The sequence below is a fragment of the Mustelus asterias genome, chromosome 23 (genome assembly GCF_964213995.1).
Source record: "Mustelus asterias chromosome 23, sMusAst1.hap1.1, whole genome shotgun sequence".
Classification (NCBI taxonomy): domain Eukaryota; kingdom Metazoa; phylum Chordata; class Chondrichthyes; order Carcharhiniformes; family Triakidae; genus Mustelus; species Mustelus asterias.
In genome coordinates, this window is record NC_135823.1 from 27,303,152 (window position 1) to 27,330,440 (window position 27,289).

Below are 27,289 nucleotides of genomic sequence, written 5' to 3' on the forward strand. Positions count from 1 at the left end.
CTCACACGCTCTCTCTCTCTCACACGCTCTCTCTCTCTCACACGCTCTCTCTCTCTCACACGCTCTCTCTCTCTCACACGTTCTCTCTCTCTCACACGCTCTCTCTCTCTCTCACGCTCTCTCTCTCTCTCACGCTCTCTCTCTCTCTCACGCTCTCTCTCTCTCTCACGCTCTCTCTCTCTCTCACGCTCTCTCTCTCACACGCTCTCTCTCTCTCACACGCTCTCTCTCTCTCACACGCTCTCTCTCTCACACGCTCTCTCTCTCACACGCTCTCTCTCTCTCACACGCTCTCTCTCTCTCACACGCTCTCTCTCTCTCTCTCTCACGCTCTCTCTCTCTCTCATGCTCTCTCTCTCTCTCACGCTCTCTCTCTCTCTCACGCTCTCTCTCTCTCACGCTCTCTCTCTCTCACACGCTCTCTCTCTCACACGCTCTCTCTCTCACACGCTCTCTCTCTCTCACACGCGCTCTCTCTCTCACACGCTCTCTCTCTCACACGCTCTCTCTCACACGCTCTCTCACACGCTCTCTCTCTCTCACACGCTCTCTCTCTCTCACACGCTCTCTCTCTCTCACACGCTCTCTCTCTCTCACACGCTCTCTCTCTCACACGCTCTCTCTCTCTCACACGCTCTCTCTCACACGCTCTCTCTCACACGCTCTCTCTCTCTCACACGCGCTCTCTCTCTCACGCTCTCTCTCTCTCACGCTCTCTCTCTCTCACGCTCTCTCTCTCTCTCACGCTCTCTCTCTCACGCTCTCTCTCTCTCACGCTCTCTCTCTCACACGCTCTCTTTCTCTCACACGCTCTCTTTCTCTCACACGCTCTCTTTCTCTCACACGCTCTCTTTCTCTCACACGCTCTCTCTCTCTCACACGCTCTCTCTCACACGCTCTCTCTCTCTCACACGCTCTCTCTCTCTCACACGCTCTCTCTCTCTCACACGCTCTCTCTCTCTCACACGCTCTCTCTCTCTCACACGCTCTCTCTCTCTCACACGCTCTCTCTCTCTCACACGCTCTCTCTCTCTCACACGCTCTCTCTCTCTCACATGCTCTCTCTCTCTCTCACACGCTCTTTCTCTCTCACACGCTCTCTCTCTCTCTCACACGCTCTCTCTCTCACACGCTCTCTCTCTCACACGCTCTCTCTCTCACACGCTCTCTCTCTCTCACGCTCTCTCTCTCTCTCACGCTCTCTCTCTCTCTCACGCTCTCCCTCTCTCTCTCACGCTCTCTCTCTCTCTCACGCTCTCTCTCTCTCTCACGCTCTCTCTCTCTCTCACGCTCTCTCTCTCTCACACGCTCTCTCTCTCTCACACGCTCTCTCTCTCTCACACGCTCTCTCTCTCTCACACGCTCTCTCTCTCTCACACGCTCTCTCTCTCTCACACGCTCTCTCTCTCTCACACGCTCTCTCTCTCTCACACGCTCTCTCTCTCTCACACGCTCTCTCTCTCTCACACGCTCTCTCTCACACGCTCTCTCTCTCTCACACGCTCTCTCTCTCTCACACGCGCTCTCTCTCTCACGCTCTCTCTCTCTCACGCTCTCTCTCTCTCACGCTCTCTCTCTCTCACGCTCTCTCTCTCTCACGCTCTCTCTCTCTCACGCTCTCTCTCTCACACGCTCTCTTTCTCTCACACGCTCTCTTTCTCTCACACGCTCTCTTTCTCTCACACGCTCTCTTTCTCTCACACGCTCTCTTTCTCTCACACGCTCTCTTTCTCTCACACGCCCTCTTTCTCTCACACGCTCTCTCTCTCTCACACGCTCTCTCTCTCTCACACGCTCTCTCTCTCTCACACGCTCTCTCTCTCTCACACGCTCTCTCTCTCTCACACGCTCTCTCTCTCTCACACGCTCTCTCTCTCTCACACGCTCTCTCTCTCTCACACGCTCTCTCTCTCTCACACGCTCTCTCTCTCTCACACGCTCTCTCTCTCTCACACGCTCTCGCTCTCACACGCTCTCTCTCTCTCTCACACGCTCTTTCTCTCTCACACGCTCTCTCTCTCACACGCTCTCTCTCTCACACGCTCTCTCTCTCACACGCTCTCTCTCTCACACGCTCTCTCTCTCTCACGCTCTCTCTCTCTCTCACGCTCTCTCTCTCTCTCACGCTCTCCCTCTCTCTCTCACGCTCTCTCTCTCTCTCACGCTCTCTCTCTCTCTCACGCTCTCTCTCTCTCTCACGCTCTCTCTCTCTCTCACGCTCTCTCTCTCTCACACGCGCTCTCTCTCTCACACGCTCTCTCTCTCACACGCTCTCTCTCACACGCTCTCTCACACGCTCTCTCTCTCTCACACGCTCTCTCTCTCTCACACGCTCTCTCTCTCTCACACGCTCTCTCTCTCTCACACGCTCTCTCTCTCTCACACGCTCTCTCTCACACGCTCTCTCTCTCTCACACGCGCTCTCTCTCTCACGCTCTCTCTCTCTCACGCTCTCTCTCTCTCACGCTCTCTCTCTCTCTCACGCTCTCTCTCTCACGCTCTCTCTCTCTCACGCTCTCTCTCTCACACGCTCTCTTTCTCTCACACGCTCTCTTTCTCTCACACGCTCTCTTTCTCTCACACGCTCTCTTTCTCTCACACGCTCTCTCTCTCTCACACGCTCTCTCTCACACGCTCTCTCTCTCTCACACGCTCTCTCTCTCTCACACGCTCTCTCTCTCTCACACGCTCTCTCTCTCTCACACGCTCTCTCTCTCTCACACGCTCTCTCTCTCTCACACGCTCTCTCTCTCTCACACGCTCTCTCTCTCTCACACGCTCTCTCTCTCACACGCTCTCTCTCTCTCTCACACGCTCTTTCTCTCTCACACGCTCTCTCTCTCTCTCACACGCTCTCTCTCTCACACGCTCTCTCTCTCACACGCTCTCTCTCTCACACGCTCTCTCTCTCTCACGCTCTCTCTCTCTCTCACGCTCTCTCTCTCTCTCACGCTCTCCCTCTCTCTCTCACGCTCTCTCTCTCTCTCACGCTCTCTCTCTCTCTCACGCTCTCTCTCTCTCTCACGCTCTCTCTCTCTCACACGCTCTCTCTCTCTCACACGCTCTCTCTCTCTCACACGCTCTCTCTCTCTCACACGCTCTCTCTCTCTCACACGCTCTCTCTCTCTCACACGCTCTCTCTCTCTCACACGCTCTCTCTCTCTCACACGCTCTCTCTCTCTCACACGCTCTCTCTCTCTCACACGCTCTCTCTCTCTCACACGCTCTCTCTCTCTCACACGCTCTCTCTCTCTCACACACTCTCTCTCACACGCTCTCTCTCTCTCACACGCGCTCTCTCTCTCACGCTCTCTCTCTCTCACGCTCTCTCTCTCTCACGCTCTCTCTCTCTCACGCTCTCTCTCTCTCACGCTCTCTCTCTCTCACGCTCTCTCTCTCACACGCTCTCTTTCTCTCACACGCTCTCTTTCTCTCACACGCTCTCTTTCTCTCACACGCTCTCTTTCTCTCACACGCTCTCTTTCTCTCACACGCTCTCTTTCTCTCACACGCTCTCTTTCTCTCACACGCTCTCTTTCTCTCACACGCCCTCTTTCTCTCACACGCTCTCTCTCTCACACGCTCTCTCTCTCTCACACGCTCTCTCTCTCTCACACGCTCTCTCTCTCTCACACGCTCTCTCTCTCTCACACGCTCTCTCTCTCTCACACGCTCTCTCTCTCTCACACGCTCTCTCTCTCTCACACGCTCTCTCTCTCTCACACGCTCTCTCTCTCTCACACGTTCTCTCTCTCTCACACGCTCTCTCTCTCTCACACGCTCTCTCTCTCTCACACGCTCTCTCTCTCTCACACGCTCTCTCTCTCTCACACGCTCTCGCTCTCACACGCTCTCTCTCTCTCTCACACGCTCTTTCTCTCTCACACGCTCTCTCTCTCTCTCACACGCTCTCTCTCTCACACGCTCTCTCTCTCACACGCTCTCTCTCTCACACGCTCTCTCTCTCTCACGCTCTCTCTCTCTCTCACGCTCTCTCTCTCTCTCACGCTCTCCCTCTCTCTCTCACGCTCTCTCTCTCTCTCACGCTCTCTCTCTCTCTCACGCTCTCTCTCTCTCTCACGCTCTCTCTATCTCACACGCTCTCTCTCTCTCACACGCTCTCTCTCTCTCACACGCTCTCTCTCTCTCACACGCTCTCTTTCTCACACGCTCTCTCTCTCTCACACGCTCTCTCTCTCTCACACGCTCTCTCTCTCTCACACGCTCTCTCTCTCTCACACGCTCTCTCTCTCTCACACGCTCTCTCTCTCTCACACGCTCTCTCTCTCTCACACGCTCTCTCTCTCTCACACGCTCTCTCTCTCTCACACGCTCTCTCTCTCTCACACGCTCTCTCTCTCTCACACGCTCTCTCTCTCTCACACGCTCTCTCTCTCTCACACGCTCTCTCTCACACGCTCTCTCTCTCACGCTCTCTCTCACACGCTCTCTCTCACACGCTCTCTCTCTCTCTCACACGCTCTCTCTCTCTCACACTCTCTCTCTCTCTCACACGCTCTCTCGCTCTCACACGCTCTCTCTCTCTCACACGCACTCTCTCTCTCACACGCTCTCTCTCACGCTCTCTCTTACGCTCTCTCTCTCTCACACGCTCTCTCTCTCTCACACGCTCTCTCTCTCTCACACGCTCTCTCTCTCACACGCTCTCTCTCACGCTCTCTCTCTCACGCTCTCTCTCTCTCACGCTCTCTCTCTCACGCTCTCTCTCTCTCACGCTCTCTCTCTCTCACACGCTCTCTTTCTCTCACACGCTCTCTTTCTCTCACACGCTCTCTTTCTCTCACACGCTCTCTCTCTCTCTCACATGCTCTCTCTCTCTCACACGCTCTCTCTCTCTCTCACGCTCTCTCTCTCTCTCATGCTCTCTCTCTCTCACGCTCTCTCTCTCTCACGCTCGCTCTCTCTCACGCTCTCTCTCTCCCACGCTCTCTCACACGCTCTCTCTCTCTCACGCTCTCTCTCTCTCACGCTCTCTCTCTCTCACGCTCTCTCTCTCTCACGCTCTCTCTCTCTCACGCTCTCTCTCTCACGCTCTCTCTCTCTCACGCTCTCTCTCTCTCACGCTCTCTCTCTCTCACGCTCTCTCTCTCTCACGCTCTCTCTCTCTCACGCTCTCTCTCTCTCACGCTCTCTCTCTCTCACGCTCTCTCTCTCTCACACGCTCTCTCTCTCTCACACGCTCTCTTTCTCTCACACGCTCTCTTTCTCTCACACGCTCTCTTTCTCTCACACGCTCTCTTTCTCTCACACGCTCTCTTTCTCTCACACGCTCTCTCTCTCTCACATGCGCTCTCTCTCTCTCACATGCGCTCTCTCTCTCTCACGCTCTCTCTCACGCGCTCTCTCTCTCTCACACGCTCTCTCTCACACGCTCTCTCTCTCTCACACGCTCTCTCTCTCTCACACGCTCTCTCTCTCTCACACGCTCTCTCTCTCTCACACGCTCTCTCTCTCTCACACGCTCTCTCTCTCTCTCACGCTCTCTCTCTCTCACACGCTCTCTCTCACGCTCTCTCTCTCTCACGCTCTCTCTCTCTCACGCTCTCTCTCTCACGCTCTCTCTCTCTCACGCTCTCTCTCTCTCACGCTCTCTCTCTCACGCTCTCTCTCTCTCACGCTCTCTCTCTCTCACGCTCTCTCTCTCTCACGCTCTCTCTCTCTCACGCTCTCTCTCTCTCACACGCTCTCTCTCTCTCACACGCTCTCTCTCTCTCACACGCTCTCTTTCTCTCACACGCTCTCTTTCTCTCACACGCTCTCTTTCTCTCACACGCTCTCTCTCACATGCGCTCTCTCTCTCTCACATGCGCTCTCTCTCACACGCGCTCTCTCTCTCTCACACGCTCTCTCTCACACGCTCTCTCTCTCTCACACGCTCTCTCTCTCTCACACGCTCTCTCTCTCTCTCACACGCTCTCTCTCTCACACGCTCTCTCTCTCTCACACGCTCTCTCTCTCTCACACGCTCTCTCTCTCTCACACGCTCTCTCTCTCTCACACGCTCTCTCTCTCTCACACGCTCTCTCTCTCTCACACGCTCTCTCTCTCTCACACGCTCTCTCTCTCTCACACGCTCTCTCTCTCTCTCTCGCACATTCTCTCTCTCTCGCACATTCTCTCTCTCTCTCACACGCTCGCTCTCTCTCACACGCTCTCTCTCACACGTTCTCTCTCTCTCACACGTTCTCTCTCTCTCACACGTTCTCTCTCTCTCACACGCTCTCTCTCTCACACGCTCTCTCTCACGCTCTCTCTCACACGCTCTCTCTCACCCGCTCTCTCTCACACGCTCTCTCTCTCTCACACGCTCTCTCTCACGCTCTCTCTCTCTCACGCTCTCTCTCTCTCACGCTCTCTCTCTCTCACGCTCTCTCTCTCTCACGCTCTCTCTCTCTCACGCTCTCTCTCTCTCACGCTCTCTCTCTCTCACGCTCTCTCTCTCTCACGCTCTCTCTCTCTCATGCTCTCTCTCTCTCACACGCTCTCTCTCTCTCTCACACGCTCTCTTTCTCTCACACGCTCTCTTTCTCTCACGCTCTCTTTCTCTCACACGCTCTCTCTCTCTCTCACACGCTCTCTCTCTCTCTCACGCGCTCTCTCTCACGCGCTCTCTCTCTCTCACACGCTCTCTCTCACACGCTCTCTCTCTCTCACACGCTCTCTCTCTCTCACACGCTCTCTCTCTCTCACACGCTCTCTCTCTCTCACACGCTCTCTCTCTCTCTCTCACGCTCTCTCTCTCTCACACGCTCTCTCTCTCTCACGCTCTCTCTCTCTCACGCTCTCTCTCTCTCACGCTCTCTCTCTCTCACGCTCGCTCTCTCTCACGCTCTCTCTCTCTCACGCTCTCTCACACGCTCTCTCTCTCACACGCTCTCTCTCTCTCACACGCTCTCTCTCTCTCACACGCTCTCTCTCTCTCACACGCTCTCTCTCTCTCACGCTCTCTCTCTCTCACGCTCTCTCTCTCTCACGCTCTCTTTCTCTCACGCTCTCTCTCTCTCACGCTCTCTTTCTCTCACACGCTCTCTTTCTCTCACACCCTCTCTTTCTCTCACACCCTCTCTTTCTCTCACACGCTCTCTTTCTCTCACACGCTCTCTTTCTCTCACACGCTCTCTTTCTCTCACACGCTCTCTTTCTCTCACACGCTCTCTTTCTCTCACACGCTCTCTTTCTCTCACACGCTCTCTTTCTCTCACACGCTCTCTCTCTCTCACACGCTCTCTCTCACACGCGCTCTCTCTCTCACGCTCTCTCCCACGCGCTCTCTCTCTCTCACACGCTCTCTCTCACACGCTCTCTCTCTCTCACACGCTCTCTCTCTCTCACACGCTCTCTCTCACACGCTCTCTCTCTCACACGCTCTCTCTCTCTCACACGCTCTCTCTCTCTCTCACGCTCTCTCTCTCTCTCTCGCACATTCTCTCTCTCTCGCACATTCTCTCTCTCTCTCTCGCACACGCTCTCTCTCTCGCACACGCTCTCTCTCTCGCGCGCGCGCTCCCCCTTTCTCGCGCGCGCGCTCCCCCTCTCTCGCGCGCGCACTCCCTCTCTCTCTCTCACGCGCGCTCCCCCCTCTCTCGCGCACGCTCCCCTCCTCTCTCGCGCACGCTCCCCCCTCTCTCGCGTGCGCTGCCCCACTCTCGCGCGCGCTGCCCCGCTTGCTCTCGGACACACACACAGTCTCTCACACACAGGGGAGCCAGTAGTTAGTTGTATTATACTGGATTAATAATCCAGGAACCCAGGGCAATGATCAGGTTCAAATTTGATTCGAATTCAATAAAAAATCTGGAATTAACAGTCCAATGACGAGCATGAAACCATTGCTGATTGTCGTAAAAACCCATCTCGTTCATTTCCAGACCGGGTCTGGCCTGCATGTGACTCCAGGCCCACAGCAAAGTGGATCTTTGCTCTTCAGGGACAGCTGAATAAATGCTGGCCACACATGCACACGCACACACACTCTCACTCTGTCTCTCACACACTTTCCCCGAGCAGCAGTCAATCTCTCTCTCCCCATCTCTCAGAAAACCTTCCTCCCTCTCTGGCAGACTCACCATTACTGTCACACTGTCAGGTCTCAGAAAGAAGGAAGCAGCTCCTCCAATTGGAGACACTTCCTTTCCCACATTTGCTGCTGACGGACTCACTAGTGAGCAGCTGTCAGCAAACGTCTCAAAGGAACAGCAGCCGATGGTCATCTGGGACTTTGACGACTTTTCCTTTACAGTGCTCTCTGCCTGAATTGCAGATTTTGTTTTTGTCTTCCTGGAAACTGGCATGGAAAGACACACTCCAGTTCATAAGGAACCTATGGTGCGCTTATAGGAGTGGCCAGTGATGCTGCATTTGAGTAGAATATCAAAATACCAAAAATGTGAAAAACTCCTTTCACTGCCTCAGGATGTCCCAAAGTGCTTTACAACCAATTGGACTATATTACCCAGTCACCGCTTTATACCTGCACAAAAGATCTTACAGAGAAGGTCTGTGATTATAATTTTACCAGCCTGGGGCACATCCTTCTCCCCCATTTTACGTATTGCTCATGCAGTTGACAGCATCCCAGTCAATGGCCTCCGTTCATGTTCTTTACTTTCCTTTAAAAGATACAAGAGAGAAGTTTCATTTCCGTCTCTTTAAAATGGTGCAAGGAATGGCTCGCTGAGTTCTTCCACCTGTCTGCACTCTGTCTTTTGTTGAAAGTGGCTTTTTCCGGTAAAAATGTGAAAATGCATTAAGCGATGGAATTTATTGCATAGTTTCATGGCCTTGTATATCGCTCACTTAATTGAATTGATTTGATTCATTATTGTCACGTGTGAGTACACAGTGAAAAGTATTGTTTTTGCATGCGAGACAGACAAAGCCTCCCATACATAGAGTACACAGGGGAGAAGGGTGCAGCCATAGGAACATAGGAATTGGGAGCAGAAGTAGGCAAATTCAGCCCTTCATCCCATTTTTTAAAATTAGAAATATATCCATCTCCTCCTTGAAACCATTCAACGATTCCGACTCCTCCACGCTATGGGGCAACGGGTTCCACAAATTCACCACCCTCTGCAAGAAGTAGTTCCTCCTCATCTGAGTTTTAAATTTATCGCCTCTCAACCTATACCTGTGACTTCTTGTTCTAGACTGCCCCACAAAGGGAAACATTTGGTCTACATTTAGAAACATAGAAAACTATAGCACAAAACAGGCCCTTCGGCCCCACAAGTTGTGCCGAACATATCCCGACCTTTTAGGTCTACCTATAACCCTCCATCCTATTAAGTCCCATGTACTCATCCAGGAGTCTCTTAAAAGACCCTATTGAGTTTGCCTCCACCACCACTGACGGCAGCCGATTCCACTCGCCCACCACCCTCTGTGTGAAAAACTTCCCCCTAACATTTCCCCTGTACCTACCCCCCAGCACCTTAAACCTGTGTCCTCTCGTAGCAGCCATTTCCACCCTGGGAAAAAGCCTCTGAGAGTCCACCCGATCTATGCCTCTCAACATCTTATATACCTCTATTGGGTCTCCTCTCATCCTACATCTCTCCAAGGAGAAAAGACCCTCAGCCTATCCTCATAAGGCATGCCACTCAATCCAGGCAACATCCTTGTAAATCTCCTCTGCACCTTTTCAATCTTTTCCACATCCTTCCTGTAATAAGGCAACCAGAACTGAGCACAGTCCTCCAAGTGGGGTCTGACGAGGGTCTTATATATCTGCATCATTATCCCCGGACTCCTAAACTCAATCCCTCGATTGATAAAGGCCAGCACACCATACGCCTTCTTAACCACCTCCTCCACCTGCGGGGCCGATTTTAGAGTCCTATGGACCCGGACCCCAAAGTCCTTCTGATCCTCTACCGTACTAAGAGTCTTTCCCTTTATATTGTACCCCTTCATGCCATTTGACCTGCCAAAATGGACCACTACGCATTTATCTGGGTTGAAGTCCATCTGCCTACTTCTCCGCCCAGTCTTGCATCAATCCCTTTTAGTATTTTATATACTTCGATCAGATCCCCTCTCATCCTTCTAAACCCCAGCGAGTATAAGCCCAAACTGTTTAATCTCTCCTCATACGTCAACCCGTTCATTGTATATCCTATCTGGTAAAGTACTTTGGGGATCTTACAGAAATGTGATGGGGTGAAAAAGCAGCACGGCAGAATTACAGAATGGAAAAGCAGGTGGCATGTATAATTGGCGGGCCCGGTGCACTCCATTTCCCTTCCATCGCCAATGTTGAATTCCCACTACGTCCCCTTCCCTACGCCTACAGAAACTCAAGACCTCACCCTGTAGTTGTCCCCTAACTGTAATTGTCTGCTCTTTGTACAGGTAATAATAGTCAGTCAGCAACTTTCTCAGCTGCATCAATCTTGGTTCCCGAGCTCATGTCTTCCTCTGCTGGCTTTCAATCATGTTCATTACTTGCCCTGGTTTTAAAATGTAAAAGCACTTGCATTTGCACGATGCCTTTCATGATCGCAGGCCTCCTTCCCCCCCCCCCATCCCCGAGTGCTTCACAACCAATGAGGTACATTTGAGGTATAGTCGCTGTTGCCGTGTAGGAAATTTGTAGTGCAACAGCAGGAGAGACCTGGATCAATGTGGTTTAATTAAATGAAGGTACTCAAGCAAACTCGTCTGACAGCTAGAATTTGCTTTAATTGCACCAAGAGTAATTTCACCCCTAAAGGGATCTGTCGTTATGAGTCTTCTCTTGCATGACAAAATGCTTCAATGACATAACCTATATCTGTAGCCTGAATGCATCCCCGCTTAGCTGCACTGATTTACTTAGAGTTGCTGCTTCAGACAAGTTTGGTTACCGACCCGAGGCCACCGAGTTAGCAGAAGTTAGTGCTGACTGAAGGCAAAATGCCAGAGAAGTTAATGGAGCAGGTTCCGGATAACCTTTAGGAGCAACAGTGAACTTCAACACGAGCTAACATGTAATCAATATGAAGTGATCACCTAAAAGGTTGGAGGCATAATTTTTCCCAATGACAATTCAAATAATTGAGTACTTTCTACTGACAGAATTCACAAAACCTTGAAAGAGAATGGGAGAGCGCTAATAATATATAAGCAGACAGGTGCATGGCGTAGCATAGGAAACTATCAAGAGTAGGCCATTCAGCCCCTCGAGCCTTCTCTGCTGATCAGTTAACTTACAACTGATATGTACCTGGATTGCATTCACCTGACTCCATATTCCACACTCTGAACGAACAATCATCCGTCAATCTCCGACTCAAAAGCTCTAATTGCCCTATGATGGCATTAAACTGTACGATCCTTGGTTCAAAACAACTACTAGCTATGCTGATTCAGCATAACCTAGGTGGGAGACATTGCCTTTTGAGCCAACCTTCATAGGCAGGGTAGAAATTCAGGCCCACTCAACTGAAGTGAGGACAGGGACAGACTAGGTGCAGCTGTGAGGGCTGCCTTGGTTGAATTGCCTGTTTCCAGACCCAGCAAAGAATGGTTGCTTGGGAATGATGAAAGTTAGCTGAAGGTATCTATTAATTGAAAAGAAGGCGGAAAATGTAGAGGAGAGAAAAAAATGTAATAAAAAAAAGCCTTGCGAGACCGAAAAATCTATTAAATTTTATTACAGTCTAATGGCTATCTCTTTATAGCCGAGGTATTTTAGAATATTTTCTCTGCTCTTCATTGTACTGTAACCTTCCTCATTCATACATGCGCTGCAGGTTTGAAGATAATAATTTCTAACAGATTAAACCTACATTCCTTTTCACGTATCACAGCTCTTTCATAAAGAGCCTTTTATTACTTTGCCTGAAAGCTCTTATTAGCTTCAAAAGCCAGTAAATGCATTGTGGCATGCAGTGTGCGCGCGTGTGTATATATTTCACACATTCTAATCATTGCACCCCTTCCAGGCATTCAGATCCCGAGATGAAGCCCAGACACAGTTCTCACAGTGTCTGATTGACAAAGACAAATATCGCAAACAAATCCGGGAACTAGAGGAGAAGAATGATGAGCTCCAAATCCAGATTGTCAGGAAGGAAGGGAAAATCGTCGCCTTGGAATCAAAACTCCGGCGCATGTCCAAGGATACCCTGTCGGCTGACCAGGTGAGTCTTTTGACTGACGTTTTCTTTATGATTTTTTATTCCCGTTAGCTACATAGAAACTAGAATCAGGAGTCGGCCATTTGGCCCTTCCAGCCTGCGCCACCATTCATTTTGATCATGGCTGTTCATCGAAATCAATATCCTGATCCCCCCCCTTTCCCCCCACATCCCTTGATCCCTTTAGCCCCAAGAGCTGCATCTAATTCCTTCTTGAAATCAGACAAAGTTTTGGCCTCAACTACTTTCTGTGGTAGTGAATTCCACACATTCACCACTCTCTGGGCGAAGAAATTTCTCCTCACCTCAGTCCTAAAAGGTTTACCCTTATCCTCAAACTATGACCCCTAGTTCTGGACTCCCTCACCATCAGGAACATTATTTCTGAATCTACCCTGTCTAATCCTGTTAGAATTTTATAAGTTTTTATGAAATCCCCTCTCACTCTGTTAAACTCCAATGAATATAATCCTGAGCAACTTACTCTCTCATATGGCAGACCTGCCATCCCAGGAATCAGTCCGGTAAACCTTAACTGCACTCCCTCTATAGCTAGGACATCCTTTCTCAGATAAGGACACCAAATCTATACACAATACTCCAGGTGTGGCCTCACCAATGCCCTGTACAATTGCAGTAAAACATCCCTATTTTCAAATCCTCTCACTATGAAGGCCAACGTACCATTTGCCTTCTTTACTGTCTGCTGTACCTGTGCGTTTACTTTCAGCGACTGATGCACGAGGACACCAAGGTCTCGCTGAGTATCCACCTCTCTTAATTTACACCCATTCAAATAATAATCTGCTACCAAAGAGGATAACCTCAAATTCATAATTCTTCCCCAATCCACCTAATAACTCGATACAATAACTCAATGATCCAATGTAATCAATGGTATGGGAATTCTTGCGTACATTGTTCACAAGGCAAGCATTTGTTGCTCATCCCAAGTTGTCATTGAGAAGGTGGTGGTTAGCTGCCTTCTTGAACTGCTGTAATCTGTGTAGTGCAGGTACAGCCACAGTGCTGTTAGGAAGAGGTTTTCAGGATTTTGACCCAACGACAAAGAGGAAACAGTGATACATGTCCAAATCAGAGTGCTGGGTGACTTGGAGGGAAACCTGGAAGTGGTGGTGTTCCCATGCTCCTGCTACCCTTGTCTTTCTGGTTGGTAGAGGTCGTGGGTCAAAGTGATGTGGTTGGAGAAGTCTTAGCAATTTGCTGCACTTCATCATGTTGATGATACACACCCACAGCCATGATGTGTTGGTGAGGGAGTAAATGTTTTTGGAGGTGGATGTGATACTGATCAAGTGGCTTTTTTATCCTGAATGTTGATGAGCTTCTTGAGTGTTTGGCAGCTGTACTCATCTAGACAATTGGAGAGCATTCCACACACTCCTGGAATGAGCCAAGTAAGTTCAAGTCTTGACGCCTGTTCTGTGCAGCATCAATTGATCCCTGCTGAGAGAGCAGTAGGAGCAACTTAATGCCAGGAAGCGCTCCTGCATCATATCACTGTCCAACACATAATCCTTACTGGAAAGGGAATGTGTGTGGATGTTCGTTTGGTACAGAGTCAGGCTCAACTCTGATTCCGGCACAACCACATTCCACTCTGTTCGTCCTCATTGCTCAGGTTTATGTATGAGAAATGGTTGCATTCTACTCCATTACAAGCTGCCACCTGGGAGTCTGCCATTGACCAGAAACTGAACTGAAGCAATCACAAAAATGTGTTGGCAGCTGGATCAGGTCAGAGGCTAGATATTCAGCACTTGGTGATTCAGCTCTTGATTCATCTTACCATTTACAAGCCATGTCAGGAATACTCTCCACTGGCCTAGATGCAACAGTGGCAACAACAACATAAGATTGACAACATCTAGGGCAGCCCACTCGTACAACCCTTGCACCACCTTGAACAGACATTTCCTCCGCCTCACCTGATGAAGGAACAGCGCTCCGAAAGCTCATGATTCCAAATAAACCTGTTAGACTTTAAACTGGTGTTGTGAGACTTCTAACATCCCAGTCCAATGCCAGCATCTCCACCTTATTCAGTTTAGGCACGAGTCACCTTTCCATCATTGTCACTGAACTCCCTACCTAACCGCACCATGAGAGTACCTTCACCACCGATTGCAATGGTTCAAGGAGGCAGGTCACCTTTTTAAGGACAATGAGGAATGGGTAATAAATTCTGATGTTGCCAGCAAAGCCCACATCCCGAAAATAAATATTAAAACAAACTTCGACAATGCTTCGAGCACTCCTGAAACATGAGCAACCACTTTCAGATGAAAAGAAAATCAAAGAGAAAAACAGTCCTCCCATCTTTATATCTATGTATTATCTTTAGTTGGGCCTGGTGCAGTAACCCATGTTTCACTGGGGTTCAATCGAAGACGTGAACTATATAATCACCCCAACAGTTAAATATGCGGCACAGTGGTTCGCACTGCTGCCTCACAACGCCAGGGACCTGGGTTTGATTCTCGGCTTGGGTCACCGTCTGTACGGAATCTGCACGTTTTCCCCGTGTCTGCGTGGCTTTCCTCCGGGTGCTCCAGTTTCCTCCCATGGTCCAAAAGACGTGCTGATTAGGTGCATTGGCCATGCTAAATTTTCCCTCCGTGTACCCGAACAGGTGCTGGAGTGTGGCGACTAAAGGATTTTCACAATAACTTCCTTGCAGTGTTAATGTAAGCCTAGTTGTGAAAACAATAAATAAACTTTAAACTTATTGTGCCATTAGAGGCTGATCTCGACAACTGACCCTGACAAACCCAGATATGAGCCGGGAAGATTTGAATGTCAGACTGGGCTTATTGTTGGATCTATGCTGTCAAGATGTCACTCAACCCTGGTCCCACTATACCCCACTATACTGACCTTTTCTTTTCAGGCACTAACCCACCAGACTGATTCACATATATATATATATATACTTCCCGGTCAACATCTGTTCGACGTACAGTTGTTGACACAAGAATTTAAGAACGTTAGATTAAATTGAAATAACACGGGAAAAAAATGTTCCAGTCTCACATTTAAGAGTGATATCATCTTGGGGTCATTTCGCTTTATTATCCATCCGGGGCCAGAATAATAAACAAAATATTTGGATTTATGGAATGCCACATACATTCTGCATATGGCAAAATTCTTTAATACGGTCCTCCAATATTTAACTGGTGGAAAGCAGTAGAAAATGTATTACTGTTTAAGGAAAACTATTGAGTCCCATCCAATGAAGAGAATGGATGTCTTAATTACATGTTTGCCTTGGCTGAGTGGGTAGCACTCTTGCCTCTAAGTCAGGAGGTTGTGGCAACTAGCCCCACTCCAGGGACTTCAATTAACTATATATATTCTAAGGAAAGTACAAAGCAATTTTTTGGAAGTGCTGTCCTTCAGATGAGACACACAACCCAGACCCATTTTTGCCCCCTCTGCTGGGTGTAAAAGATCCCATGGTTATTTGAAGACAAGAAGGGGAGGATTCCTGCCAATATTTATCCTGAAACATATTATAAAAAGTATTATTTAGTTATTTATCTCCATTGTTGTCTGTGGGACCTTGACGTGTGTAAATTGGCTGCTGCGCCTCCTACAATGTCTATTCAGATTCTTTGGATATAAGGGCTGGGATTTTCTGGCCCTTCCTGCCAGCAGGATCTTCCAGTCCTGCCGAAGGCGAACCGCTGCATGGCAGGTTCCCTGGCAATGCGGCCGGTGAGCAATTCAAATGGTCGTTGACTTCATCTCGCAGGCAGCCAATGGCGAGTTGCCTCCGCTGCTAGAACACCCACTGCAGGGAGTGGGCTGGAAAATCCTGGCCAAAGTGCTTTGGGACATCATGGAATGTGCTTCATGACTTCCAAGTTATTAAGTTAAATTTTAACAAGCATTCAAGCACAGGAAACATTTTGCTTCATATCAAAGGGTTGGGGATATCTTACTGACAAATATCATAGAATCCCTACAGTGCAGAAGGAGGCCATTTGGCCCATCGTGTCTGCACCGACCACAATCCCACCCAGGCCCTACCCCCATATCCCTACATATTTACCCACTAATCCCTCTAACTTACACATCTCAGGACACTAAGGGGCAATTTAACATGGCCAATCAACCTAACTCGCACATCTTTGGACTGTGGGAGGAAACCGGAGCACCCGGAGGAAACCCATGCAGACACGGGGAGAATGTGCAAACTCCACACAGACAGTGACCCAAACCGGGAATCGAACCCAGGTTCCTGGAGCTGTGAAGCAGCAGTGCTAACCACTGTGCCATCGTGCCGCCCCACAAGCTACAGGATTGATCTGAAGTCTTGAAAAACTGAAAAGTGAAACTTGTCAGTGTTGTCTGTTGTTTTATTTCTATTCCAATATTTCTTTTTCTGCTTATTTTTTTGTTAAGTTGCATTCTTAAAAGTTTCTTGCAATTTTTTCATCCCTCATGTTCCCACCACCCCCCCTCCCCTCAATCCCCATCATTGACCACAAGAGTGCCTGAAGGGTGCAGGCAGGTTCAGTCATCATTGTTCAAAGAGAATTGTTTAATTTCTAAAGAGAAATTGCAGGGCTGGAGGGAAAAGGTGGGGAAACGGGACTCGATGAGTGGCTCTTATAGAGGGCCAGTATAGACATGATGGGCTGAATTGCCTCCTTCTGTGCTATATGATTTTATAACCATATTTGCTTCTTCAGAAGATTCATTTTCTCTGTTTAAAGTTCAAGTAACCATTTCTGACAAGTGAAAACTTAATCTAGGTGAGGTCAAAAAAGGTCTTGCTCATCAAGCAGCAAGTAAGTTTTAAAGTATTTTTTCTAGCATAGACATATTGTCAGGTTAATGCAGGTCTTTCTGTTATATGTGGCTCATGCTGTACCTGACTTTGAAGTGCTTAGGGCTATCATTGGGTACAACATGAACAAATAAATTGATAAGCAAGAGACATCTGTGAGCATTAGGAACATCCTTCTTCTTAACTGTGTATTCTTTCTATTTGCATGTTTATAATTAATACACAATTTTTATGACATTTGTCTTTCACCACCAAGGGCAGTTAGGAGTGGGCCATCTTACTGAACCGCAGCAGTTCAGTGGTGAACATGCTGCCACAATGCTGTTAGGTAGCGAGTTCCAGGATCTTGACATAGTGATGGCAAAGGAATGGTGATGCATCTCAAAATTCAGGATGGCCTGTGACTTGGAAAAAACCTGGTGGTAATAGTTCTCTCATGAACTACTGCTCTTGTCGTTCTAGGCAATGGAGGTCATGGGTTTGGGAGGTGCTGGCGATAAATCCTTGACAAGTTGATGCACGGCATTCTGTAGATAAGAGCATAAGAAATAAGAAAAAGGAGCAGGACTAGGCCTCGAGCTCATTGAGCCTGCTCCGCCATTCAGTCCGATAATAGCTAAACTATTAAATGAATTCCACATGCTCATCCTATCCCCATATCCCTTGATTTGGTTAGCACTGCTGCCTCACAGTGCCGGGGATCCGGGTTCATTTCCGGCTGAGGTCACTGTCTGTGCGGAGTTTGCACCTTCTCTTCTTGTCTGTGTGGGTTTCCTCCGAGTGCTCCGATTTCCTCCACAGTCCAAAGATGTGCGGTTGGGTTGATTGGCCATGCCAAATTGCCCCTTAGTGTCAGGGGGACTGGCAGGCCATGTGGTTCAGGAATAGGGCCTGGATGGGATTGTTGTTGATATAGGCTCAATGGGCCAAATGGCCTCCTTCTGCACTGTAGGGATTGTATGATTCCCTTAGTGCCCTAAAATCTTATAAATCTTGTCTTGAATATATTAATTGACACAGCAACCTAGAGTAGAGAATTCCAAAGATTCCTCACCAAAGTGAAGGAGTTTCTCCTCATCTCTATCCTAAATGGCTAACCTTTTTCCCTGAAACTGTGATTCCCATGATTTAGACTCTCTAGTCATGGGAAACAGCTTCTCCTTCTCAAGCCCTTTAAGAACTTCATACATTTCAATTAAATAATTTCTCGTTCTTCTAAACTCCAGAGGGTTTAGACTCCCTCTACTCAATCATTGGATGGCCCACATTGCCGGAATCAGTTGGGTGTATACTCTTCTTTGGGTAAGGAGACCAAAATTCTCACCAAAGTTCAACATAATTACAGCAAGACTTTCTTACTGTTGCACACTGATGCCTTGCAATAAAGGTTAATATAGCATTTGCCTTTCTAATTGCTTGCACCTTCATGTTAACTTTCTACGATTCATTTTTAAGGAGTCCCAAATCCCTCTGCAACATTTACTCACTTCTCATTTTTTAAAACACTTCCTGCTTTTCTATTCTTCCTACACAGGTGGACAATGTTCACTTCCCTACAATATACACCATCTCCAATCTTCTTGCCCAATCACTTAACTGGTCTATTTGCCTTTATAGTCTTTTTGCATGGTGCTGACAACTCACTTTCCCATCCAGCTTTGTATCATCAGCAAACTTAGAGATAACGCACTTGGTCCCTGACCCAAGTCATTGATTATAGAACATAGAACATAGAACAGTACGGCACAGAACAGGCCCTTCGGCCCATGATGTTGTGCCGAGCTTTATCTGAAACCAAGATCAAGCTATCCCACTCCCTATCATCCTGGTGTGCTCCATGTGCCTATCCAATAACCGCTTAAATGTTCTTAAAGTGTCTGACTCCACTATCACTGCAGGCAGTCCATTCCACACCCCAACCACTCTCTGCGTAAAGAACCTACCTCTGATATCCTTCCTATATCTCCCACCACGAACCCTATAGTTATGCCCCCTTGTAATAGCTCCATCCACCCGAGGAAATAGTCTTTGAACGTTCACTCTGTCTATCCCCTTCATCATTTTATAAACCTCTATTAAGTCTCCCCTCAGCCTCCTCTGCTCCAGAGAGAACAGCCCTAGCTCCCTCAACCTTTCCTCATAAGACCTACCCTCCAAACCAGGCAGCATCCTGGTAAATCTCCTCTGCACTCTTCCCAGCGCTTCCACATCCTTCTTATAGTGAGGTGACCAGAACTGCACACAATATTCCAAATGTGGTCTCGCCAAGGTCCTGTACAGTTGCAGCATAACCCCACGGCTCTTAAACTCCAACCCCCTGTTAATAAAAGCTAACGCACTATAGGCCTTCTTCACAGCTCTATCCACTTGAGTGGCAACCTTTAGAGATCTGTGGATATGGACCCCAAGATCTCTCTGTTCCTCCACAGTCTTCAGAACCCTACCTTTGACCCTGTAATCCACATTTAAATTAGTCCTCCCAAAATGAATCACCTCACATTTATCAGGGTTAAACTCCATTTGCCATTTTTTAGCCCAGCTTTGCATCCTATCTATGTCTCTTTGCAGCCTACAACAGCCCTCCACCTCATCCACTACTCCACCAATCTTGGTGTCATCAGCAAATTTACTGATCCACCCTTCAGCCCCCTCCTCTAAGTCATTAATAAAAATCACAAAGAGCAGAGGACCAAGCACTGATCCCTGTGGCACTCCGCTAGCAACCTGCCTCCAATCCGAAAATTTTCCATCCACCACCACCCTCTGTCTTCGATCAGACAGCCAGTTACCTATCCAATCGGCCAACTTTCCCTCTATCCCACACCTCCTCACTTTCATCATAAGCCAACCATGGGGGACCTTATCAAACGCCTTACTAAAATCCATGTATATGACATCAATTGCCCTACCTTCATCAACACACTTAGTTACCTCCTCAAAAAATTCAATCAAATTTGTGAGGCACGACTTGTCCTTCACGAATCCGTGCTGACTATCCCGGATTAATCCGCATTTTTCTAAATGGTCGTAAATCCCATCCCTAAGGACCTTTTCCATCAATTTACCAACCACCGAAGTAAGACTAACCGGTCTATAATTACCAGGGTCATTTCTATTCCCTTTCTTAAACAGAGGAACAACATTCGCCATTCTCCAGTCCTCTGGCACCATCCCCGTGGACAGTGAGGACCCAAAGATCAAAGCCAAAGGCTCTGCAATCTCATCCCTTGCCTCCCAAAAAATCCTAGGATATATTTCATCAGGCCCAGGGGACTTATCGACCTTCAGTTTATTCAAAACTGCCAGGACATCCTCTCTCCGAACATTAGTAGGGCGGCACGGTGGCACAGTGGTTAGCACTGCTGCTTCACAGCTCCAGGGTCCTGGGTTCGATTCCCGGCCTGGGTCACTGTCTGTGTGGAGTTTGCACATTCTCCTCGTGTCTGCGTGGGTTTCCTCCGGGTGCCCCGGTTTCCTCCCACAGTCCAAAGATGTGCGGGTTAGGTTGATTGGCCTTGCTAAAATTGCCCTTAGTGTCCTGAGATGCATAGGTTACAGGGATTAGTGGGTAAAATATGTAGGGATATGGGGGTAGAGCCTGGGTGGGATTTTGGTCGGTGCAGACTCGATGGGCCGAATGGCCTCTTTCTGTGCTGTCGGGTTTCTAAGATTTCTAAGATCTATTTCCTCCAGCCTATTAGCCTGTAACACCTTCTCTTCCTCAAAAACATGGTCCCTCTCCTTGGTGAACACTGAAGAAAAGTATTCTTTCATCCTGGGTTATAAATAGCTGAGGCTCAAGGAATGATCATTGTGATATTCCACTAGTCACATCCTGACATCCCAAAAATCATTTCTACTCTGTTCATGGTCCATTAACATCCTCAATCCATGCTAATGTGGCCCCCGATCAATCCCATCAACCCTAATCTGTATAACAAAGCCTTGTGCTGCACCTTATTGGAGGCCTCTGAAAATCCAAATGTACTACATCAATTGATCACCCCTTATCTACCCTGCTAGTTACTGTCACAGATTTGTCCCATATGATTTCCCCTTTATAAGATAAGGAAGAAAATGTGTGTTTATGACAGGTGTCAGGTGGAAAATACATTTGAGAATCAGGAGGAATACAGAAGGTTCAGAGGGGAGGTGAGAAAACACAATAGTGAAGTGAAGAGTGATTATGAGAAATGCTGGCATCCAACATAAAGAGGAACCTCAAAGTCTACGATAGGCATATGAATAGTAAAAGGAATGTAAAAGAAGAAGAAAGGACAATTGGGAACCTAAAAAGGTATTTACACAGGGAGGCTCAGGGCTTGGTAACAATTTTGTGAGTCTGTGATAAAATCCCATTGACTCTGCCTTATCATATTGTGATTTGCTAAGTTCCCTGATATTCAGTCATTAATAACAGAATCTAGTATTTCTCTTCTGATGTCAGGCTAACGGGTCTATTTCCCAGGTTTTCTCTCTCCCTCTTTTTTTGAACAAGGATTTGCATTTGAAGCCCTCTCTCTCTCTCTCTCACTTACCTGCCACTGCATTCAAGCTGTGTGTTTTTTGGGGGGAGGGGGGTGGGAGCAGGCTCAAAGGGCCAAATGTTCCTAATTGGCCAGTGAGCCTGCCCTTTGGACATTAATGAGCCATTCTGGGGAAAATCCCAATGAGTGACTGTTTTCCGCTCAGTGCAAAGTTCTAATCCACATTTCGCCCAGACAGAGAGAGTCAGAAGAGTAAATCCAGCCCTAACTGAAATTGTGGTTGCCTGAGATCATGCTGCTCTTTTCAAACTACTACCTTCTGCAAACCTCCTGTTCTGCCACGTCTATTTAACCGTGTATTATGTAATTCATTTGGGCTATTTTAAACTAAATTATGTAACTAAAAGGAGCATCAGCTTTCACCTCTGCATTGTATTTTCACTCTCATCAAATTCTCACTCTTTGGAAGTAAACACCTTCCACTTTTATACACCTTCTGAGCTGTGTGTAAACTATAACTGCTCAGTCAGTTCCCAGGAATTGTCCTCAATTAATCACTTACAGCTGTTTGACTACTAACTGCCTGGTTATTTTAACGATCCGAGTTAAGTTCTTAAGTTTTAAATCTAACTTTCAGTTTGACCAACCCACTCTTGCCAAATTCTCATAATTCCACTCTATTTATGATACGTTAACATTGTGCTCTGTCCCTTGGATAGTGTCCGAGAGGAGCCACAGTGCACCATGGGTAGAGAGGGTGGACATTTTAGGCATGGATGGAGTGCCGATCAAGTGCATTTCATTGCCTTGGATAGTGTTGAGCTCTTTTAGTAGTTTCCATACTTAAAAAAAGAATTTTGACTTCATGGAGTTTGCCCATAACTAGTTTGGGGGTTGGGCGGGGTGGTTTTCAGGGGTGGGTGACAAGAGCTGTGCCACATAGTGAGCTGGCTTTCAGCTTGTCTTGTGGGGGGTATGTTTTCCATGCCCTTTGCCGGCAGCAGGATCTTTTAATCCCGCCACTGTCAATGGGATATCCCATTGACTGCACCACATGCTGCCGGGGAACCCACAGCAGGGTGCGCCATCAGCGGGACCAGATGATCCCACCGGCGTGAACAACTGGATAAGTCCAGCCATGTATCTAAACTGGACAGTTTACAACACGGTACAATGACTAGAGCAATAGAGTCGAATTGTGCATTTTTCAGAATCCCTTATTCAAGGGTAAGTATTTTCGGTCAACTGCCTACACATTTATTTACATTCAGCTGCAGTCAAAGTTGGGGATGGCCAAGGGGATGTTAGCAACTCGGCCTTGACATGATGCTTCAATGAACCGCTCCGTTGATCTAAAGGTCTCTCTTGAACAAATTAACCTTGTGCTAGATTGTAACGGTAGAGAGGCACCTTCCTTTACGGCTTGTCCCACTTTTTTTAACCACCTGTCAGTATGTGAATAAGGAACTAGCCGGCTGAATACTTACTGGGTGCCAAGTTCTCATCTGGTCTCAATGGGTGGGCAATTCGTAGCACAGTTCACAAATGTTGTTGCTGCTGCTGCTGCTTGTAGCTACTCCTACCAGGAGATCGGCTGTCATGGTATGTCATGCTCTCCTGCCTTGTGTCATCCTCATACATCTATTGTAGCTCGTCTGCAAATGCTCTGTGATGTCTATCATCCAACTACGCCTGGGTCGACTCCTCTTTCTACTGCCCTCTACTGTGCCCTCCAGATGAGATCTCTGTAGCTTTTCGTCTCTGATCAAGTGGCCAAAATGCTGACATTTTCTTTTCGGGATGTCACTTTGTACAGTTCTGTTCTCTCTTGCAATTTCAAGCACCTCTTCATTTGTCCGCAAGTCTGAACTTGGAAGTTTTAGCATTTACCTTTCAAAGGATCACATTCCATAGATCGTTACTAATCGTTCAGTTTTTTGAAGCATGCGAGTGCGTGGATAGAATGTAGCATCTTATGAGGTTTTTTTTCCCTTGTTGCAAGCTTGAGTTTTCTTGTTGTTAAGACATCCTTCACCTTCTCGAATTTCTGGCTGTCTGTGATCAAGCTTTTTTGGCCACTTGGTCAGAGAAACTAACAAAGTCCCAAAAATTGATAATTATGGCATGTCGAAACAGTGATGAGTTTTAGGCTGAAATAAAAACACTGGATAAACCCTGCGGATCCAGCAGCATCTGTGGAGAAAGAAACAGAGTTAATGGGCAGGATTTTCCAGTCCAAAACTGTAAATTCTCGCATCAAGTCAAGAGTCCTTTAAATGATCCAACAAAAATTGTCTGTCCTACTCGTGATGACTCCTGCAGCGGGCAGGACCAGAAAATTTAACTCCGCATTTCAAGTCCATATGTCCCTTCTCCTATTGCACCTTAACAGTTGATAGATTTTTAACTTTTAAAGAAGAGAAAGCAAGGTTGCATTTTAAAATTTTCATTGGGTATACCAGAGCAACGATTCCACAGTTACACGAGCAATTGTTCTCCCATATTTTGATCCCTGCTAACTCCAGCTGAGAGGCATGCCTAACTCTCGGTTAGCAGAGACACTGAACCCATCCCACTCTGTCTCCTTCTAGATAAAGACTCTCTCCTCCTCTGATGTACCCAGTCTAACCTGGATCCATCTCCCCTCTCAGTTCAAATTTGGTTCATAATGAGAGTAATAACAAGTGGCTCTTTTATTCTGATTAGGTCAAAAGAAAAGTCAGAAATTAAAACCACTCTGATTTCTTCTGACTTCAGCATCCCATCTACCATCTTCTGTTATCATTTTCCTGAACAAAATATAGGGGGCGATTCTCCCAAAAAAATTCAAAGTGCCAAATTCTCGTGAAGACTGAAGTAACACCCGCTGGGTTTTTTTAAGCGTGAATTTTCAGAATGAATCTCCCACACAGGGTGCCCTACTCTGAAAATCAGTAGGCAGGGCCTATTCCCGCTGGAGAGGCCGGCAGCAGAGCGCTGAGCGAGCCACTGCGCATACGCCGATCTGTCAGAGCGGAGATTGGCGCATGCGCAGTGGCACAACATTGCCGACCTCCCGGTCACTGGCCAGCCCTGTGACCCCTGGCATCACTGCCACTATGACCCGCCCCACCCCCTCGATCGCTGGCCTCCCAGACCAACTCCATTCGTGGGAAGCAGTTGTAAATCCCGCTGGAGTGAGCCAGTCCTGGGGGTGGGGGGGGGGGGGGGGGGCGCATGGAGTGGGGTGGGGGGGGGACAGACACTAGCGGGCCCAGAGACTTCAGTCCACTAATCAGCTGGAAATTTAAATAATCAATTCTACGCCGATTTCTGGTGCGAAGCCAGTGACTCCAAAAATCATGGAGCTGGAACTAGAGCAGTGCAGCAGGCTGGGAGAATCGCCCCCATAATTTTGCAAAACCTTTTGTCTTTCATCCAGCATCCACAAGAATAAGTTGTTGTCTACTCCTCGGCAGAGCTGAGAGGTAAACAGCCAAACCAGCCCAATTTGTACTGAACATTTGGTGGCTGTACAATAGTGAGGGCAATTTTAGTTTTGCCAGTCCATTGGAAGACTAATGGGATCATTTAAAAATGGAGAGTAATATTGGACAGGGTGCAAACCAGCCTTCGACCCATTCCAGTGAATTTCCCGCCCAGTGAATTAGGTTAAAATTACCCCCTATTGGGTAGCTAAAGGAGTCCGATATCTTTTTTGACAATCTTCTGCTGAGCATGTTTAGGTAAACTCAACAAATTCAAAAGCCACCTCTCCCACTGACTTCTGCAATCAAAAGGTGAACAGACGACATCATGTTTTTTGTAAACGCTGTGTGAAAAATGCCTGTTTTATAAGCTTGCTAACTGTGCTGCCTGCTGCCCAGCCTCAGATACATGTGAGTCCTACAGAGAGCTTGCAGTGTTTGTAATGGAAAACCTACCATTGTCAGCGCCTTTTCCCAACCGCCCTCCCACCCCCACAAGTTGTCATGACAATCCTCTGGCTAGCTTCCTTTCATCTGCCATGTAAATAAAAAATCCCACAAATGCCAATGAGTCAGCAAAGGGTGAATATTACTGTTGAGAATCCAGCTGATCTCGTGATTTTGTCTCACTCAGAATTGCACAGAAATAGGCCTTTCTGCCCAACATGTCCACGCTGGTGTTTCATCCCCTCCCATCCCTACTTTATCTAACCACATCAGCATATCCTTCTGTTTATTTACTTATCTACCTCCCCCTTATGTGAATCTATACTCACCACCTCAACCATTCCAGATGCAAAATCATTATTTGGTGATGCGTTCAAACATAAAAACTGCCCACTATTTACAGATCATCAAAGGCAAAGATAGCGTCCAGTTTCTCTCTTCCACCACAAACTGTCTTCTCAAATTACCTTCTCTGTCTCCTCCACCCTCAATCTCAATGTGGAAGGAGCACATAAAGTTTTGTTACAAAGATTGAGACCATTCATTCAGTTGCCTCTGTCGCTTTCCTCCTTTCCTTCCCCTCGCCCAATTCCTCTCTGAGGTCCCCTTGCCTTAATCCTCAATTTGCATCTTCCTGGAATTTCAGTCCTTTCTTCCTCCATGGCTTTTTTGGGCTCATCTTAGGCATGAAACCCCCCTCTTGCTCTCCTGAGCCTATTCCTACTGCTGAGCACCCACATTCCCTTTCTGGCTCCCATGTTAACTGATATGATTCGCAGTTCTTTCTCCTCAGGTCCAGACTGCTTTGCTCTCACCAGCCCCTTCAAATATGCTATTATCATCCTTCTTTTGCAAAAAGGAACCTTGGTGCCATCATACTTGCAAATTACCTCCCCATCATGAACTTCCCTTTCCTTTAAAGATCCTTGGAAATGTCATTGCCTTCCAAATGTACGCCCAACCTTCTCATGTTCCAATCCTCCCAATATGGTTTCCACTTCTATTATAGTACCAGAACAACTCTCATCAAAGTCACAAAATACACACTGTGTAATCATCGCAAAGGTAAACTATTCCTCTTCATTCTTCTCCACCTGCAACACATCAAACCTCAGAATTTGGCTCCAACACGTCTCCTTCACTATCATCCAGCTGGCTAATTCTATTTGTACCTACCTGCTCAGAGCCAGAGTATTACTTGCAATGGCTTCTCTTTCTCCTCCCGTACCATCATCTCCATAACAGGCAAGGATTGATCCTTGGCCCCTCCTACTATTCATCGCCATGGAAGAATTTGAAAACAAGGATGAAAATGTTAAAATTGGGGCTCTGAGCCCCATCAATGCTGACCTCTTTAGCATTCCCAACTTTAATCGCTGCACCATTAGTGACTGTGCATTCAGCTGCCTGGGCCCGAAGCCTCCATATTCCCTCTGTTCTCCTTCCTCTTTGATCAAGCTTTTGGTCACTTGATCAAATAAGTTAACACAGTCCCAAAAATTGACAATAATGGCTTGCCAGAACAATGATGAGTTTTTTTGCTGTTTTACAGTTGATAGATTTTTAATTTTTAAAGAGAAAACAAAGTATTTTAAAAAAAATTTTCAACAGATATACTCGGTCTTTGATTTTCCCCAAAAGTCACACTAACAATTATTCCCCTATGTTGTCAGGTGAACTTTGAAATTGGAAAAGATTACATATTTTGGCTGCCTGATGACCTAGCAGCTAGTTTCAGAATCTGGTTCTCAGACTGGTTGATGAAGGGTAGTTCTGAAGGATCTGCTGGCTTCTGGGGTAATAAGGATGCAGTCCCTGAAAACAGCTTAGACCACCTGATCACTGGGTTACAACGTCTTGAGGCCCACCAAGGTCCAGCAGGGCAGCATTGTGATCTAGAAACACTGTACCCATCCCACTCTGACT

At 47.6% G+C, this 27,289-nt stretch overlaps 1 protein-coding gene across 3 annotated transcripts in view; it reads left to right on the forward strand.

Annotated features, from left to right (window-relative positions):
• The window catches only part of card11 (caspase recruitment domain family, member 11), a 242,858-nt gene that overhangs the window by 137,574 nt on the left and 77,995 nt on the right, over nt 1–27,289 (forward strand). For all 3 annotated transcript variants that reach the window (XM_078240160.1, XM_078240159.1, XM_078240161.1), the window contains one exon: nt 11,949–12,146. In XM_078240160.1, the coding sequence (XP_078096286.1) occupies nt 11,949–12,146 (198 nt within the window). The remainder of the gene's footprint in view (nt 1–11,948; nt 12,147–27,289) is intronic.